The 20,344-nt window shown below is 35.7% G+C and overlaps 1 protein-coding gene across 1 annotated transcript; it reads right to left on the bottom strand.

The window, feature by feature from the left end:
- Window positions 1-7,832: 7,832 nt before the first annotated feature.
- LOC115230313 (protein ZBED8-like) lies at window positions 7,833-8,750 on the bottom strand. The gene has a single exon (XM_029800520.1). The coding sequence runs from the start codon at window positions 8,748-8,750 to the stop codon at window positions 7,833-7,835; it is 918 nt and encodes a 305-aa protein (XP_029656380.1).
- Between the last annotated feature and the right edge of the window lie 11,594 nt (window positions 8,751-20,344).

The raw sequence follows: 20,344 nt of genomic DNA, 5'->3' as shown, positions 1-20,344 counted from the left end.
TAGTTTCTGGTAGTGTCCCTGATAGCATCCTGTTCATTAGTTTGGTGATTGCCAGGAATCCTGATCAGGAGTCTTTAAGTATTTCCTGATGGTCTAGTGGAGCATGTTTAGAATGGTAGCGTATGAAAGAGTTTGTCGTATTATCTGGTTGGCGACATGTCAGACAATGCCAATCAAAATTGACCGCTACAAAATGCAATCAAAAAAGACGATAAAACCGGCTACATAACCAAAATTGGAGAGTCTGACAATCGTCTGTTCTTTTTGTTTTTCATAATTTTATGATAGAATATTTTGGGGCAAATCTTTTATTTAACCGGGCAATGAACGCCTATCTTTTTTTTAATTTGACATGTTTTATAATGATCACTATTTTTGATAGTTTTTATAACTTTTATAATGAAATCGTGTATTCTTTTAACCCAATTCATATAATTTTGAATATGTGTATCCTACAGACAATCATTTTGATTCTACAATAATAACTAACAAACTTTAAAATCAATTAAACCAAGTTGAAACCTTTCATTAGGTAAATGCCTCGAATCGTCCTACTGTTTCAGTGGCAGAGCAAACTTCATATATTGCACTCACGACTTGACAAATGATGGTTCGCTTGATTACAAAAAAATCTCCTTCTGCAAAGAGCATTATCTCAACAATATTTTTTTCGTGAATTTGTTCTAAAAGAACAAGCAAAACGAAACAAATGATCAAAAAATGTATTCACCTCAAAATTAATTTGATAGACACAGATGGGGTCTCAAAAAATTGAACAATTTGGCGATGCTTTGTTGTCTCGATTCGCAGATGCGTTTCCCTTAGCACTCACATTCGGGATGAATTAAGGTATTTACGGCTGTCTCCCCTGCCTTTGGAGAGGGAGGAGTAGGCTTTGCAGGAGATTCCCAAAAGACGACTGCTGAATTGATAGCAAATTATTCATCGTGGACTGTCAGTAACTAACAATATCTTTGGCCCGGAGTTCTGTCTCTGTGACTGAAGAACGGTCGAAGGCAGGATAAAGTAGCTTTTTCTGAGGAGAATGGTGAGGAGTCGGTTACTCTATCCACTCAAACTGACATATTCGGTCTGGTGTGGGTATCGCGTTGGAGGAGTGCGAAGTGAACTTGTTTGCACGTGTCAGTGATATCAAAGTGAATGTGTAGGGTGGTCGTAGTGATAATTGCAGTTTTCTAGGGGAAGATGAAGACTCCACTAATCATATGATAAAGGAGCACTCCCAACTTGAATCCATCATATGATCGTCCCAGGACCAACTCTTGGGTGGAATAGGCGAGAGTGCCGCAGACAAAGGTGCGGAAACTGTTCGGAAAATTAATTAATGACTAGAAAGTCCCCATTAAGCCAATTGGGATCTTCCATTGCAAAAGGTACAACATATATTTTTATCTAGCTATAAAAAGTGAGCAAACATCAAAGTAACAAGAGAGAAATTAATAAACGTGTCTAATTTTAGTTAAATTAAATTTCTTTTTTATCAAAAGATAACTATTTCTTGTCAATTTCTAGTTTTTAATACAAAAAATTCACCAAGTTTCCAGATTTTGGAGCCTAGCCAAAGACGCAGAGATTAGTCGTTTTGATGAGTTTTTGATTGTCACTTATGATTTCAGACTTGTCTATGTACTTAATTAAACAGTCAATAAAATACTTGTTGAGGAAGCAACTTATGTTATTACCACGGAGGAAATCAAATAAAATCTCTTGGAATTCGTTAGCAGATCATGCCTTAATCTCTAAAAAAACTTCTGGAAAGAAAATTATTTTGTATTTTGGATCTCCTGGAAGAAGCGTATCCCAAATCACTATTTGGATGTTTAGGAAAGTAGGAGAGAAATGAGAACCATTTCGGTCGACAATTCTAAAACTAAACCTTAGAAAAAGTGCAATCTGAACATTTTAAACACTATATTTATTAGACTAGCAGAATGTTAAAAATTAAGATTTCTGTAGAAATGCATATTGGGAGGGTACTGGAATGTCTGATCAGGAGTTTAAAAATGCCTTGAGGGAGGAAACAGCATTGGATTTATTGGCTTCCTCAACATACTTTCTGGGTAATATTCGTTTCGATAATGCCCATAATGTTGATCATCTGTCACAAATGACGAAAAAAAATTATTTCCAGATCTGTTATTCTGGAAGATTTGTGGCCTTTGATTAAACTGATGTTTGAAGACCCCAAATTCTGTGTTACTGGGAGGTGGATTGGAAGGTAGGAGGCTAGAGTTGCTCGGGTTGTTTCTCCGTTCCTTGGACCTCCTGTTTTGAAACCAGACCTAACACTAGAGACCCCCATCCTGACTTGGATCACGCGAATTGGTAGTCCAGTCAATTTGGTCATTTCTTCCAATGTATGACGCGATGGCTTTCTTTCACTTTCGTACAATTCTGTAAGAAGCCCAATTTGGTGTGGTTTGATTGATGTCCTCCGTCCACGTTGTTTGCATTTTTTGAAGTTATTGTTGGCTTCATGGTTGGTTTGAACTTCCTCACTAATGGATTCAGCTTTTCAGGACTCCCATTCGCTCCCGAACAAGATTTAGGAGACTTTGATTTTTCTTTTCGATTCCGCAGTGTTTTCAGTTTTTACTAAAAATAGCTCAATTACCAAACATATATTTTTGTGATAATAGTCCATGCAGTAAAGTGTGGATTTATCAGCATAGGAAAAGAAGTCCCCAGTTTTGAGTTCTTTATTACAACACCGACACTTGAGGCATTCAACATGATACATATGTGACTTGATGGTATACACCAATGTATTTAGTTCAATTTGGACGTTACACAACGGACAAAACTTAAAATTCCTACAAACTAAGTTTTTAATAAAACATTGTATAGTCGTTAAAACAGTAAATCTCGTCCCTCACGTAACAAAGATCTGTGAGTACTTGAGAACACACAGAACACTGAAGACAGTTAGTGTGATAAAATGAGTCCATAAGACGCAAATGTGGGTTTTTTGTATAAATTACTTCTTTACATTTGGTACATTTCAGTTGACCTTCCATGCGGGGACAGCAACTAAAAACAGTAATGATAACTACGCTAATTATGTATAATGGAATGTTAGAGCGGTGTCTACGCTGAAAGTCGCTCTTTGATACGGTTTTTAGCGACGCCGCAGGGGAGTGCAGTCAGATTAGCAAATACAATAAAATATATTTGAGATTAATAAAAACAAGTCATTTCCGACTCCTAGTGCAAACCATCCAACCTACTTTTAAGTACCACTCAATACCAAGCTAAAACCAAAGTATGATTATCTAACCACTGAAAATACAGTTTTTAACAGGCGTCTTCCAATCGGGCTGTTTGAGAGTAAATAGTACCAACTGGGTTAATCACTTAAGTTCATTTTCAAAATCATGGCAATCATAACAAGTCATTTTTTTAATTATATAAGTAATTATATTGCATCTGCTCGAATTGAGTTAGTAGTTTAATAAATTGATTTTTTGAGTTTTTGGCTAAAATCACTTTTTTAAAGAATACATTGAAATTTAATAATTGACTAATAATATAATCAATAAGCATCTGCAATAATTCTTGTACACAAATTATGGAATTGATTATAATCAAAAAAATAATTGTAGTATTTCCAGACAATCATGTAAGTGAACTATAATTTACAGACTCGATTTTTGGCACGTATCTAATATTTACTAGTTTACTAAATTTATATTATAGAAATCAATTATTGTACTAATTATGCCATACAAATATCATTTTTCGAATGATACTCCTTAAATATACTTTAAGTCAGATTAATTATTTGCACTTTCCATATAAAGCAGATTTAAAAAAATGTATGTAACTGTCATTTTTGACCCAAAGAAAATTTGCCATCTTAGTTTTTATTCTTTCTAATGCAACCAGTGAGAGTGTTATCCGAAGCGTCGATACTAGGCTAATAGGTCTTAAGTTGGGTATGGTTTCTCTTTTTTTTCCGGGTTTCTTTAGTGGAATTAACCATCCTTTGCCGAGGTCTAATAGACTATTCTGCTCAAATTCTTTGTTCAGGATGTTTGCAATTGTTCTAGCAAGCTTAATTGGCGCGTACTTTATTAGTTCAGGTAGGATATTATCTAGTCCCCCGAACCTGACAGATAAATTAGGCCACACAAATATCATTTTTAGGATGATACTCCTTAAAAATAAATTGAGTTAAATCAATTATTCGCACTTCCAATATAAAGCCTCCGATGACCATATTGCACGCAACCTTGCGTCCAATGTCAATTTTTGGTATTTGGACGATGTTACCTTTGGAGGACATTAACAAAATCACGTCTGGTTTCGCGGAGATCGGTCTATCTTTAAATGGTCGTAAGTGCGAACTCGTACAGAGATTGGTTTAATCATCTTGAGGAGGAGTCACGACAGTCGTGAAACGAGCTGGCTTTTTCAGCAACTCACCTAAATTACGTGGAAATTACGTCGTTCGCGATATTACGTGGAAATTGCCTGTCCATCCGTTCGGCAACTCATCTAAATTAGTTAACTTCTCTTCTCTATTTTTCTTTACGTGAATAATTCATGGCTTAAAAAGAAATTTATATTCATTGCAAATTTACGAATCAACTGACGTAGCAGAAATTGCACAGTTGCTTATTTATATTCGTACTGAAAAGTCAGAAACTATTATTGAACAATTTCTTTTCTGCAAGGCATTAGTTACTACTACTCGTGCAATTGATATGTACAATTTGATATTTGATTATTTTAATCAACATAATATTTCCTTTAAAAATTGTGTTGGTGTATGCACATATGGGGCACCATCTATGTCTGGAAGACTTAATGGACTTGTATATTGTTTTATTATATGATTAAATTCAGGTTTCTTTACTATTTGTGTGAAAAGGGATTTTCTGCATTACAAAACATTAAAACAAATAAGCGAGAAAATCTACTGGATTTAGATTTAGAAATGCGACTGGCCTTATCAAATATTGAGCCAGACATAGAAAAATTATGTAAAAATAATAAATTTTGAATTTGGAATTTATAATTATGTTTTGATTTTTGATTATGTGCCGCGAGATTATTTTTTATTAGCATTTGCGCCGCGAGAAATTTCTCGTGAAAACCTATGATTAGGGCAATTTAAGTTAAAAAAGTTAAAATATATGAAAATGTGTATTTTGGCTTAAAAGTAAAAATAAAGTATTTTTTAAATGAAATAGTTACTTATTAAAGAAAAAAATAAAGTTAAAAAGTTAAAAAAATTTTTTTTATAAAGTTAAAAATTTTAACTTTATTTAAAATAGCGCGTGGGTGTTTAGTATGCCAAGAACTGCAAAAACAATGTATTTTAAGGCAAAAAAAATTGTTATTGAATATCCGCTGGAGTTTTTATTACGAGAGAATGGCGAGTTGCAATGTCAACTTTGCTTATGCACAGTCAGGTGTGAGAAAAAGCATTTTGTGAATTCTCACCGAGAATCGAAGAAGCACTCAAATTTATTAAGTTTTTACAAATTAATATAATTTTTAGAGAATAATTTCTATCAGCTTTGTTTGGACGAGTTACCCAATGATGACTGGTCAATGCAAGTCACTAAAGCATTTATTCAATGCGATATACCCTTGCATAAATTGACTATGCCTCCTCTAAAGAATTTATTCAAGAATACTTCTTTGCCTCTTCCTTCCCAATACAAAGCAAGAATGTGCGGTTAAACAATTGAAAACTGAATATATTGTATTATTTCAAGAAAAGTTTAGGTTTATGAATATAATTTTTTAGAAATCAACTTGTATTCGCCATAAGTGACGAGGTCACTATTCGTAGCCAAAAATTTGTTGCAGTTTTAATGGGGATACTTAAAAATCCCGATAAAATTTATTTGATTTCTTTCGTAAAAATTGATAAAACTTCTACCAAAGAAACAATTATTCAAATTGTTGACGATACGATTAAATGCGTTTTAATTGAAAGACAAAATTTCCTTCTCCTAATAACAGATTCCGCTAAATATATGCTAGCAGGTTTTAATTTAACATATAATTATAGCTGGAAAAGTTCTTAAGCTTTTATATCCAAGGTTATTTCACGTAACTTGTGTTGCTCATCTGATGCATAATTGTTCAATGAAAATCAGGACTATTTATCCTGAAATTGATTCTCTTATTGCATCAATTCAAGCGGCAATAACAAAAAATAACAAGAGAAAACGACTATTTAATGAAATTGGAATTCCACCTCATGTAGTTTTAACTAGATGGGGTACTTGGCTAACTGCTGCATTTTATTATGCAAAAATTTAATACATGTGATAAACATTTTCAAAACAATTCCTGATGATGGAATCATTGTTCAGGCTGCAAAAAATAGCCTAAGAGATGAATCTCTAGTAAAAAGCTTAAGTTCTATTGTTAGAAATTATTCGACAATTCCAGGTAAAACTAGTTTAATAATAGCAGAATTATTGTGCAAATTTGAAAGTTCTCACTCCTCAATAGAGTTAGCTTACAATGAGCTAAAGAATTTAAAATTTGACGACGAATCAGATATAATTGAAAAATATTCGAATGAACGATTACAAAAAAATGATTTATGTCAAATTATAGAATGACAAATCATCAATTTCTCCTGAAAAATATTGTATGCTTTTAAGTGTCAGCCTTCATCTCTTCCATAGAACGATGCTTCTCTCAAATTTAAAACTTTATGAGGGATAACAGAAATTTTAATATTGAAAATATAGAGAATTATGTTATATGTTTGTATAATAAATGATTCTTAAGTTAAAATTTGTTAGGTTAAAATTTTTGTTTTATAGGTTAAAAATTGGTTATTTTTAGGTTAAAACAGTGGTTCTTAACCTTTTTTAAGTCAGCGCCCCCTTTTGACACAATTTCGAAGCTTCAAAATTTCAGCGCCCCCCTATTATTTAATTTATTTTTTTTCAATTATAGATTTATTTGGCAATTTTTTCGCCAATGTTTCATTTTAATATTTTCGAATATTACTTATTATTTTTTTAGAATAAAAAGGGTATTCACAAACCAAACTTTTTTATATAAAAAAATTTTAGTGACTGCCTTGTGCTTGATGGGAATTTGTCAATCGTTTTATGTCAGCTTCAATAGTCGACAGACTTAGTCTCAAATCTCCTCTATTCACAATTTGTAATTTATTTCTTTTTTTGGTCAAAATATTAGAGACTGCACTAAATCCTCTTTCAACTAGATATGTTGAAGGAAATGCTATTATAAGTGTTTCAATTTCATTCCACAATAAAGGATATTTTTTCTATGAGTAACCCAGAATTGTTGATATCCATATTTGTTGAAAATGACTTTAGCTTCAAAGTCATATTTCAGATTTAATAAATTTTCTGTTATTTCTTGAGATAAATTAACGTTTTCAGTTTCAAATGGATTTATATACCAATCAAAAAATTTTAAATTTTCTAAATCTTCAAAGCGGATTTTCATGTCATCTTTTAACATTTTTAGATGCAAGCAAAAGCATTCACAGTCAGAATCCGTTAATTTTTCGACCTAATAAATATTATTACAAAAAATAACCCCAAATTTTTGTAGATTTGGAAAATTAATAAAAATCTTTTTCTTAATATTGTTTTCATAAAGTTGTAATTTTTCAATAAAAGGCATAATAATTCCTTTTACATTTATTAAATTGATATTGTTTCCTTGCAAGCTAATATTTACTTGGTTGATTTTATAAAAAATATCAGCTAGATAAGCTATATCAGCTTTCAATAAAATCAACTTACTAAAATGATTAAGGAATAATTACCTAAAAATTCTCTGCTCATGTAACTGACAAAATTCTAAGATTGAATCATACAATTCAAAAAATCGACACAAACAGTTTCCTTTTGAAAGCCATCTAACATGGGTATGCAAAAGAAGTCGTTCATAATGCTCATCGTTTTGTTCACAATATGTCGAAATATTCTCGAATTCAATGGGTGCATTTTAATACGATTTATTGCACATATGACAACATTTAGTGATTCATTCAGCCTCTCACTTAAATTTTTCGCAGCTAAATGCTGTCTGTGAATGACGCAATGGATTGTAAAAATATTCGGTACTTTTTCCTTCATATATGCCAAAAACCCACGATGAACTCCAACCATCGCAGGTGCCCCATCTGTTGAACAAGCAAAAATATTGCTAAGGGGTATTTCATGTTTCAAAAAATATTGTTCAACAGTTTTGAAAATTGTTAATCCTCTTGTATCGAGTTCAAGGTGTTCAGAAAATAAAAATTCTTCTTGAATTACATCATTTTGATTAATATAACGTACGTAAACTAATAAAAGTGCAACACTATCGTTGAATGTCGATTCATCAATCTGAATTGAAAATTTTGTTGTTCTTAAAAATGCACATAGGGTTTCTTCGATATCAAATGCCATTTCATCAATTCTGGAAGAAACAGAACTATTACTCAAAGGAATTGATGAAATTATTTGTTCAGAATCACAATCAACCATTGAATTTAACACTTCTTTGATAGCTGGTAATATTAATGACTCTCCAATAGTATGAGGTTTTCCTGATTTCGCTATCAATTGCGATATTTTGTATGATGCTAATAGGCCTTTTTCAAGCATCTTCGAATTTTTTGTAAATAGTTGATTAATCATAAGACGATTTTCATAATTATATTTCAGATTAGAAAAATAATTGATATCCGCATCAAGTTTGTCAGGATGACAAATCTTAAGATGATTTAGCATTCTTGAAGGCTTCATTCCTTCATTTGTAAAGACCTTTTTACACATAAGACACATGGAAGTGAATTGTTATGGTCGTAGGGTATCACTCCAAACTTTAGGTATTCATCCGAATATATACGTCGTTTTACTTTTTTATCAGACATCTATAAAATATAATTAAAATATTTATTAAAAAGTTCTAAAATATTAAATACAATTAACAAATATTTATAAATATTATCAGTGAATAATTTTTTTACGTACACACAAGACAATTTGAATTTAGAATTAATAGAAAAGCACGTGATAATGATTTACAAAAACTAATAAAATATTTATAATAATTAAAAAAAATTAAAATTCCAGCGCCCCCCTAATATGTTCCAGCGCCCCCAGGGGGGCGCCAGCGCCCCCGTTAAGAATCACTGGGTTAAAAAGTTAAAATTTTTAGGTTAAAAAATCGAAGTTTTTAGGTTAAAAAAAAATTGCCCTACCTATGATGTAAATAATCCCGATATTTTTTTCCCATAAAAATAAATAGAATAATGACAAATAGTTATTAACTATGCATATTCAATTATCCCGATATTGAGATGAAATTAACGGAGATCATATGCAATTATTCACAAATAATAGATATTCTCAAAGTTTCGGAATGTTGCGACTATTCAATCAATCGGGAATATTATGACATAGAAGGACTACATTTTTATGATGATAAGGCAAATATTAAAAATTATATGAATAAAAGAATGGAGGAAAACGGATTTAAACCTATTATTGAGATGACTGAACCGAAAATTAGCCAACGAGATTATTTTTTACTTTCACGCTGTCAGGCATCCTCTGCATCCGTTGAAAAAGCTATTAAACTGCTGAAAAATATTTTAAAAAAAGATAGAAACTTCTATCCAGACAATATCAAGCATTACTTCTTATTATATTACAATAAATAAAATTTAAATGTTATTTTTATTATTAAATGTTTAATTTAAATGTGATCATCGATCACGAAAATATTATGCGAATTGGGGAAATGTTAAGAAAATTAATTAAAAAACATAAAATTTCTGATTTTTGGAATATAAATAATTTTATGTATTTAGTCATTTTTACATAAAAAGAAAGATTTAATCTATATTGTAAGTTAATGTTTCAACTATAAAATATTATTTAAATTGCAAAAAATCGGCAGATTCGAGAGGTTTTAATAATAATAAAAAAAATAATTAAAGGAACAAACAAATAAAATCGAGTTATAAAATTGTTATTCAGAAAATTTTTAAAAAAATAAGAGAAAATTTGATAAATAATATGACTAAGAAAATAATAGTGTTTAGAAGTTTCAAAATAAATAAAAGAAACAGATTAAAGGAATAAAACCGGGAAATATACAAAAAATGATGAAATTTCAGATAATTTAATTATTAAAAGAAACCACATCTCGCATTATTCCTTCTACATCCAATTAAATAAAAAAATAAAGTGTGATCAAAAATTGATAAAATACAACAAAGTGAATCGACTCCGTAATAACACGTGGCTTAATTTATTAAGTTTTCTAGTAAAAATTAAGATAATTAAAAATAATTAATAAAAATAAATTTTATTTTAATTACAACAAAATTGTACTAAACTTTATTTTGAGAAAATCTTTAAGTGTCATTTTTAATAGTTCGCAGGTCCAGCTGCAAAAAATAAATGAATTTCTAAATAACAAAAAAACGGACTAAAGTATAAAATTGGAATGATTTATAAAAATGTTTAAATTTCAAGCATAATGAATGGATTTGTTAGTTCGTGAATATTCTTTATAATTTGTAGCAAATACGGAAAGTGGAAATTCGTACTATGAAATTCAAAATCCGAACAAAAGTCAATAAATTAATTATTTAGGTTCTTGTTTTTAAAGTCTTGCCAGAGAATGTTGACAACAGTGTCAAGCATCATGCAGTTTTTGTTGAGTGCGATAAGTCGACAAATGAAGAATCCGTCGTTTTTGAGGTATTTGTTAATGAATTTGGTGAACTGATCGTTCTCAGTTGGAGCAATATCCTGAATGTACTGACTAACGTAGTCGTCCCGTAGACGGGGAATCGAGAAATAAAGAAGCCACTTGACGTACGAGATCAAAGTCGCAACTCCGACAATTAGGAGCATATACCAAATAATTATGAATATTTTTTCTGAGAATAGATTTTGTTGAAGCACGCATTGGACTGTGTAGATGTGTGTCTGTTTGATGGTCCGTTCGGGGATATCGCAGTAGGTTACCCGCGGGAAGAAAGAGGACTCGTTTATTTCTTTTCCGTGAATGTACTCGTTCAGAATGTAGAAACCGTACATGTGAAACTGAAAGCCCAAAAATCTGTTCAGCAGAAAAAATTGACCAAACGCATTGAAGAGGAAAAGTGTTTTGGTGATGCAGTATGCAAAAGACAAATAGTTTCCGTGTTTCCGTCCCCCAGACCACATCAGCATTTTTATAAGAGACACGACTCTGTTCGATGTCCCATCCCAGTTGTCTCTCCGTCGCAAATAATGGTCGATTTGGTACGCGATTTTGCTCGCTATTTTTTCCTATTCTGAGATTCGTTCAATTTTATGAGCAATCGAGCATTTATTGACTATTCCAGGCAGATTAACCTCCAGTAGACAACGGTCGGATTAGCATCAATTTACATTTTAAATTGTAATTTACATTCTTTTTTTCTTGATTTCATCTGATGAGGGCAGTTTTTGATCAAGGGCCACGTAGTATGTGCCCTTAGTCTAGCAGTAAGAATCCCCAAATGAAGTGTAAGAATCTTAAAATTTTATGACAAGACAAACATGTAAACATGGCCGGATGCCAGCAAACGAGATGCGACCCTGTGAAGTTCCTGCTCATCATGGCAATTGCGAAAAAGAGGATGATGTTAGTGCCATACCTATAGCTCATTCGGTCTACCCAATCGTCGTCCTTTCGGTCGTTGTAACGAGTTATCGCACTCGACAGTAGACGCACGAACTGCATTTGTCTTGCCAGGCAAATTGGTTTATAAGTCTTGAATGTCTGTTTTTTTTGCCCGAGTGTACATGAAATGCATTTCGAAATAAACATTTCTCTGGTCCTGTTCACAAAAGCTATCCCTATCGTCACTCTACTGCTTCTCTCTTGTCTGTTTTATTAAGAGGTATTGTATGCTGAGAAACGACGTAATTTTCTGAATGGAAAATTGATATAAAATATTTACAGGAATCCGACCTTTTCTTTAATTGTGATGTGTATTGCATTTGTTTGAGAAAACACACATTCCTCAAACATAGCATCACTTCACATAAAGGAGAGTTATTCCAGTGTATAACCCACCGAAAAGACTCGGTAAGATTGACATTTGTTCGCATCCATTAAAGTTTAGTGGTTCTAAACTGGAGTATCCACGATGCAGCGGGGATACGCAAATTGTCTCGAGATGTCATCTCCAAACAAAAATTAAAGACATTTAGGATTTAAATATGAAACTTCTTAGTGCATTAAGGATTTTTATCTTATTTTTTTCTCGCAAACCATACACACCCCTCTTCAATAGGGAACATTGACTAATGTGAAAATACGCTTCCTCTGGGTCTTTCTCTCGCTCGCCTTATAGTGTCTATGGATACATAGTTCGTAATTTCTGGAATGTCGAGTATTGATTTGTCCATATGCAGCAATATCACATCAAAATTTTTCTATAAGCTTTTATAGTTTTTCTTACTACTATATTATTAAAACAGATAACTAGGATTCTTAAACTCGGTAAATGGACGAACATTGAAACAAAATAACAAATGATTAATTTTGAAACTGATTTTATTTGTAAATTATTTTATTTAATAATAAATTCCTGAATAATCTGCTTAATTATCTTAATTTATGAAGGCAAACCTAATAATAATAATAATTAAGCCACGTGTGAGCACGCTGTTGCTTCACGTTGTGGTATTTTTTTGATAAATCTCCTTAATTTTATTTTTATTTGATTGGATTTAAAAGGAATAATTTGAAATGTAGTTTCATTTAATGAATTATCTGAAATTCATTATTTTTGTGTATTTTCCGATTTTATTCCTTAATTCATTTCTTTACTTATTTTGAATCTTCTAAAAAATTTATATTTTTTCTTTATTTCTTTTATTCAATTTTCTTGCAATTTTTAAAATTTTCTGAATAATCATTTTATAACTCAAGTGCGGGAAGCCGACGCGATCGAGAAAGAATTAGAGCGTACTATCGCAAGGGATATCCGCTCGAAAAACCATCTCGATTCGCGGGCGTCGCCTGTGATGGCAGACATGCGGGATCCGATCTCCTGAACGAAGCTGATTGCCTTACTGCCCAAGGAACCGGAAGTCTCAACCGCGAATGGAAGGAATTGGAACTTCTCCGTAAGTGAGGAGTACTTCCGCATCTTTTTGCATTCCGCGGTTGTGACAATAGATCCAGGAGCCGAGGCCGACATCAGCAGGTTCTGAGGCGAGAAAGAGTCCACACACGTGGCATCCCAGGTGAGAGGCTTCCCCCTGTTGAAAGGAAACACAGTTATCCCGTCAGGCCTTTTTCCGTCCCCCCGATCGATCCCAGTGGGTTCAAGCAGGGAGGGGATTCCGGCGACTTCCAGGGCTCTCCTGATAAGGTCGTTAAGAGCGGCGTGACGCGGGATGCGGCCAGCACTGCGTCTACACGATAGAGCGTGCAATCCAAAGCGACAGATTTTCGCGCCACAGCGGCAGACATGTGGCTCGCATAGGCGAAGACCGAGACGTAAACAGATTCCAGTGCGTACGGACTCGCAGTCCAGAAGGTTCCCAATGCTCGGCAGTGGAGTGGCATTTAGCCAGGCTCCGCTGTGAGGGCGACATGCCGTCTCAAAGCAGGCCAAGCGGTGTTGGTCGAAAGATGTACGTAAAGATTGGATTCGGGATTGTAGGCGGACTTCGTCCCAAACAAATTGCTTATGCTGATCCTCTGGGATTTCCAGTCCTAGCGAGTGCCACTTTACGACCGCCGATGATAACTCAGAGGGCACGTAATGTTCAAAATCGGTTGGAAGAACCGTGCCCATGAGTTTCTGGCATGAAGAAAGTGACGACAGGTAGGCAGGCAGTGCAACATCATTCGGACACCGAATTCCAAGGCCTCCGTGGCGTACGGGGAGTGAAGCTTGACTCCACCCCAAAGAGTCGAACTCGACATTGCATATTGATTCGATCTTCGAACGAAGGGAGTCGCCGAGATCAGTGAGAATGTCCTCATGTAGGTAACAAGGTGCACTTCTGAGGGAGTAGAGTAATTTAGGCAGGGCGAAAAAGTTTTTCGCAAGAAACAGGCCGACGTGGCTGTCCAAAAACGTGAGGCGGTCCAGCAAAATAGTTAACGTGGAATGTTTGGTAAGAAGATCAGTCTTAATAGCAGTCGGCAGGATGGGGGATCCAAGGATCCGGAGATCATTTACGTCAGTCGCGCGCACTTGGCCAAGACCAGTGCGGAGGGACGATGAAAGGTCGTCAAGGCGTTTATCAGGAATGTTGACACCGACTAATTCGGATTTGGTGGGGTTAATCTCCAATCCAATCCTCAGAAGTGCAGGTGCCAACGACAAAGCGTCTCTTAAAATCGTCTCTGGGGAGCCGCCAATAGTGGCATCGTCCAGATACCAAATATTCAGTTCGGAAGAAACCGACCGAGCTATTCCATTTATTCCAAGGCAAAGAGAAGGGGACCTAGTGGATCGCCCTGTTGAACTCCCGTACTTGAAGGAATAATATCCGAACCGAATACTAGAGAGCTAGGTCTTCCATATGACAATAGCGCCAGGGGATACAAAACGGGGAACTGGTCGAAGCAAACTGACAGGAAGTGATCCCGGCGGATGCAGTTAAATGCGTTCTTGATGTCAAGTTTGAGAAGTGCCCTGTCATGGCGAGAATCGGCTGACGCATTGGCGATATAACATCTCATTGCGTGGGCGGCGCCTTCACATCCATTCTTGACAGCAACTCCAAGTTGAACAGGTCCGAAAAATGCGCCAAGATCAGTAGAGACGAGCCTGCAAGCAAGCTTAGCAGCCAGCCTCCTGAAGACATTTCCGACAGCGATGGGGCGAACTCCACCATCGGTCTTCCTTAAGGCAGTGAGATTGGCAGAGAAGAATAAGTCACGTGCATACGGGATAAGGTCGCCGGAGAAGAACCGATTGCAAAGAGCAGTAATTGCCTTCACCAGGCGGGTTCTTGCCTCGCCTGTAACCGGGGACGTCAGGTCACGTAGGTGGCCAGGACGAAGACCGTCCACGCCACCACTGCTGCTGAGGGGGAAACTCGCGATGCAGCTTAAGATCTCCGAGGGCGTAAAGGAATGTGTAGGGGTTCCAGAGAGGACTGGCAAAGCACGGAGGTCGGTGGGGGCAGCCGGATGTTTAAGTTTGAGTGCCTCGAGAAGCTCTTCCGACGGAGGTAGAACAACGTCATCGGAAGCCACAAGGCGAACAGCAGCTTTAACATCGTTTTCCATAAGCTTGGCGTGGACTTTATTACGAAGGTTTGTGCGTTCAGGTTTATTCGTTAAAGGGGTCTCAAATTCAGCGGGGGGAGTAGGAAGGACCGTGAATGGATTTTTGTCGAAGAGAGTCAAATTTTCCTTTAATTGCGAAGTCAGTGAACCGCGCTGCTTCGAATTAGGTTCCCTGTAGGGTGTGCCAATTGCCATGGGACCAAAGCAAAATAATTTCAGCCAATCAGCAGGCTGGTCAGAATCGAGGGCGTTTACAATGGTCTTCGTGAGCGAGTCGGCGACGGCAATCCGAGCTGCTTTCGGAATTTTTATGCATATCTTCCGTGCGCGGCGCAGACCGGCAACAGAGGATAACAAATCTTCGAAGGGGATGTCACAAACAACCGGACGAGACGGGAGTGGGGGATTTTGAAGGGGTGCTGGCTTTAGGGGACAAGCACTGAGACACGCTGGACATTTCCAGATTGCGAGGGCTGCAGATGACATCTTTGTTAAGCCGGCACAAGATAGGTGCACATCTCTCTGACAGTCAAAGCATTTTTCTTGTTTGTTCATATAATTATTTTTTTATAGTCTAACCCAGCGTTTCTCAACCTTTTTGTGCTCGCGGTACCTAAAACTAGGTTTTTTTCTCCTGGCACTTAAAAATCAATATTCATCAGAAATGTTTTTTTAATTAATGGTATTAACAAAAGAAAATATAAGTTAATTAAGGTTGCTTAAGAGCAGAAAGGATAGCGTGGCTATTACCCCTGACAACGGTTGTTGAAAGGCGTTGAAACAGCCATTCGGTCTCCCTTCTATCTTTCGTCTGAACCGAGATCAGGGATCCAAGTTTCCTAATGAAAGAGATTGATTCCTGACCGAAGACTCCAGATGACTCCACAATAATCGGTTGCACTATGAACCTGTCCTTGAGCTCTGAATATTTTAATTTTTTAATTTTCCCGTACACCAACGGGAAGTGCCTTGTTTGGGACTGCGCCTGCACCGACACCTTCTTTTTAATTAATATATCCAAGAAACTTAACAAAAAATTACCAAAGTGCTTGTTTATGTGCAAACAAATTTCCAGACGGGGACGAATTTGCGACAAACATACGCGGAGGTCATCTTCAACTGATAACAACCTGTTTCTGTTTTTTGATTTAATGTCGACGAGACAAGAGAAAGCTTGTTCACACTTATATGATGTTGAGAACTGAAGCAATATTTTTATTGCTTTTTTAAAAATTGAAGGATAAGAATCTTTTATCAAAATCCAGAACTTATCTGTCGTCATTTCAGTAAATTTAATTTTTAATGTGCGGTTATATCGAAGTTGACAAAGCTCCTCATCTTCTGTTAGAGCAGGGGTTCTCAACCTTTTTAGCTCAAGGGCCAAATCGATAATTAAGATTAGCTTCGCGGGCCGCACAAAAAATATTTTTATATTTTCCAAGCCGTAACTAAAAAGAAAGTATCTAAAAAAGGCGTTGTAACTAAAAAGAAAATATTATTTATTTATTAAGTTTTTGAAATCCGGAATAAGTAAACTCGAAGAAGTTCGTAAAAGCTGACTCAAGTGATTATCGGTGAGTTTGTTACGATATTTATTTTTTATGCGAATCATTTTACTAAATATTGATTCGCATAGATATGTAGATCCAAACATTGAGATGTTCATATATGCATTTTGTGTTATATTTTTAAATTTGTCACGAGGAAGTAATTCGTAAAAATTAATAATGGGCGCATTTTTGAACAATGCCGCCAGTTCTATATCCATTTGTAGACACAGAAATCTGTAAACACAGAAATCAATTTCGAAGGATCAAGACTTGCTTCTTCAAGAGCTCGACAAAGTGCTTGAAATATGTCTATTCCTTTTGCAGAGAGGTGGAGTGACGATAATGACAGAAATTCTTCATAAATAGTAAAATTCGGTAAAACCCCTCTAACAAAAACAACTAGTTGTTCTGTATCGGTTATATCTTTGGAACAATTAAGAGCCAAGGAGCAACAAACAAATTCTTTTGCAGTGGAACATAATAGGGAAATTGGCCTGAAGGAGGCCGGGTCTTGTTTTGGTTTTCCACTCTTCAAAATTGGGCGGATGTTCGCCAATTTCCAAATCGTTGGGATTGAGTTGTAGTTAATCGACCAATTGTAAATTTTTGTGAGAACACTGATTCCCTATGTTTTTCAGGAGAATTATAGGAATGCCGTCGGGACCATGTGAGTATGTTACTTTTGTTAGCCATCGAATTTTGTAATTTTAACGTAAAATTAACATTGTTTAAAACAATTGTTTATAAATATCCTTAATTTTAATTTGCGGGTAATTTTTCCAGTAATCAAGTTGTAAAATTTCTCTTGAAACCGTCAGTAATAAACTGGGAGACAGAACACAAATGGGTCGTTGTAGAACGATCTGGTCTAAAACCGTGCTGAAATTCTGACAATTGTAGAACAGGAGAGATTCGCGTTAATATAAGCTTTTCCAATACTTTCGATAAAACACAAGTTATTGAGACCGGGCGGTATGAAGAAGGAACATCCTTTGGTTTCCCAGGCTTTAAAATTGGCGTAATTAGGGAGTTTTTCCATATATTAGGTATCGTACGTAAGTTGATGGAGTCGTTATATAGTCTTGAATCAAGATCAAGACTCTTGATAGTACGGTCCGTGCCCGGGGTCCCAGGTGTTTGAGGTGAACAGCACAAATCCCGTCGGGGCCACAAGCACGGGTGAGACGTAGAAATTTAATAGCCTTGTCAACATTATCTGGTGTGAAGAAGTTGGAATGCGGTTCTAGTCGCGGTCCGAGCCGTTCAATATGTGGAGTGCAGAGAAATCTTTATGATCAATACGTAGTACTTCATAATCTTGTTTGCGAGCGGGTTCCGAGGAATTGTGGGCAACGACCTCAGTTCCTCCGTCCTGTTCACCGATAAGGCAATTGATCCTTCTTAGCGTTTTCCAGAAGGTGGCACAGGAATTTCTGTGACATAATCTTCCAACGAGGCGACTCCACTTGAGTCCGTTATTAGTCCGGATCAGTTCAGAAATTTTAATATTCAACGAACGTATAGTATGATATGAGTCATTGGACTTGATTTTCTTCAGGGCATCCCGTTTTTTGATAAGTGGCAGAATTTGTGATGATAATCTTGGATTAAACTTCTATGAGCTGCAAGAACAATGCACCCGGCCATGACTACATTCCAATTACTGTATTCAAACATGCTCCAAATATTCTCCTACGATACTTGACCGCACTATACAATGCAAGCTGGAGACTTGGATGCGTACCTGACTCTTGGAAAAAGTCAATCGTACGTATGATTCCAAGCCTGGAAAAATGAAAAACCATGCAGAGAACTATAGGCCGATAAGCCTAATATGCTCCGTCTCTAAAACTATGGAACGGATTGTCTTCACAAGATTTTCGAACTTCTTAGAGGAATCAGGTGCACTTGCAGTAGAGCAGTAGGAATTCCGACAAAAAAGATCCTGTGGAGATTGTTTCGGAGAACTCGAGAAAGTCATCTCGCTTAGTCTTGCTAACAATACAGCGACTATTGCTATCTGCCTCGATGTCTCAAAAGCTTTTGACAGCGTATGGCACCTGGGCCTCTTGGAAAGTGTCGCCAAGATCAAACCCGGGTTTAGAACGGTCAATTGGCTGAAGAGCTACTTATCAATGAGGAGGTCATACATACGATGCGGAAACCGTTTGTGGGAATCTGTCGATCTCAAAAGAGGGGTACCTCAAGGCTCGGTCTTGAGCCCTCTGCTTTTTAATATTTACGTTGGTGATATTCAAAAACCGAAAGATCCTACCAGTCGTCTCATGATCTACGCGGACGACATACTAATAACGGATGCTTCGTGGAGAAAAGACTTCTCGTGAAAGAAATTAAAAGGATACGTGACAAGAGTGGAAGAGTGGTATATATCAAAAGGACTGAAGCTCGCAAAAGAAAAGTGCACCGCCACTTAGATTGCAAAACAGGGAGCTAAACGAAAACCGCCGAGAAACCTCTATGGGTTTACAGTAACGGAGAACCTGAAATACCTTGGGGTTGAAGTTGGATCCAAGGGTTCTTACTTCAGATACATCGACTCGAGGAGAAGGAAATGCGCTCAAATTCTCAAAACCATAATTCACTTCCACCTTTGCCCGGAAACATTTTTATATGTTTATAAAACGTGCGTCGAACCATTGCTTACCTACGGGTTCGAGGGATGGTACCCTACTGCTGAGAGAGATGGCATTATCGCTAAGCTCGAAAAGACGAGACGATATGCCATCAAATTGGCAAATGAACTCCAGCTGGACCAACCCATCCCTCAAGAGATGGAAGACGCGACGGAAACGGTTGGAAGTGTTCTTGAGAGAGCCTTTTCCTTTCGAATCTCGAATTAAATAAAAAAAAGAGGGAAACAACGGAGAAGAGGCATACGTTGTCTCATTAACTTTCTCTCTCTTTTTTCGGCTTTTCCGTTTTAATAAAAAAATCATTCATTCATTCTTGTCGATGCTACAAATACCTGTACGAAGATGTGGCTGGTGTTATTGAAGTACATCTTATATTTAAGAAAAACAGTTAACGCTTAACAAAGATTTTTGATTTGTTTAAATTCTTTATGAAAAAACAAAACTTGATACTGTTGAGAATTATGTATGCAAAAGACTTTACAAAAAATCCGAAAAATATTGTGAACTATTATCAACTGCCAACCAAATTAGATTTTAAAGAATACAAATTGAATTTTCCAATCGTTAAAAAAATAAAATTTTTTTCGAATATTGAAATCTTATTTAAACTATTTAAACAGATACAACTGATTTATTTAATCGTCTAAATTTAATATTTGCGGATGCTAAATCGAAATATGATCAGTATATAACTTCGAGAAATATACAATTTGTCGGAATACAAACATTTAGATCTTTATTGATCGTTTGTTTTTCTGAAATTAAAAATGCAATATTTGAAATTTAAAATTTCGATCCTGCTCGATATATGCTAAGATGTAGTTTTTGAGTCACAAGAAAGTGATTTTTGCATGAACTGAAAAAAATTTCGAACGT

Source organism: Octopus sinensis, unplaced genomic scaffold, assembly GCF_006345805.1.
Source record: "Octopus sinensis unplaced genomic scaffold, ASM634580v1 Contig15281, whole genome shotgun sequence".
Lineage (NCBI taxonomy): Eukaryota > Metazoa > Mollusca > Cephalopoda > Octopoda > Octopodidae > Octopus > Octopus sinensis.
The sequence above is the reverse complement of the archived record's forward strand: the minus strand, read 5'-3'. Positions and strand labels throughout refer to the sequence as shown.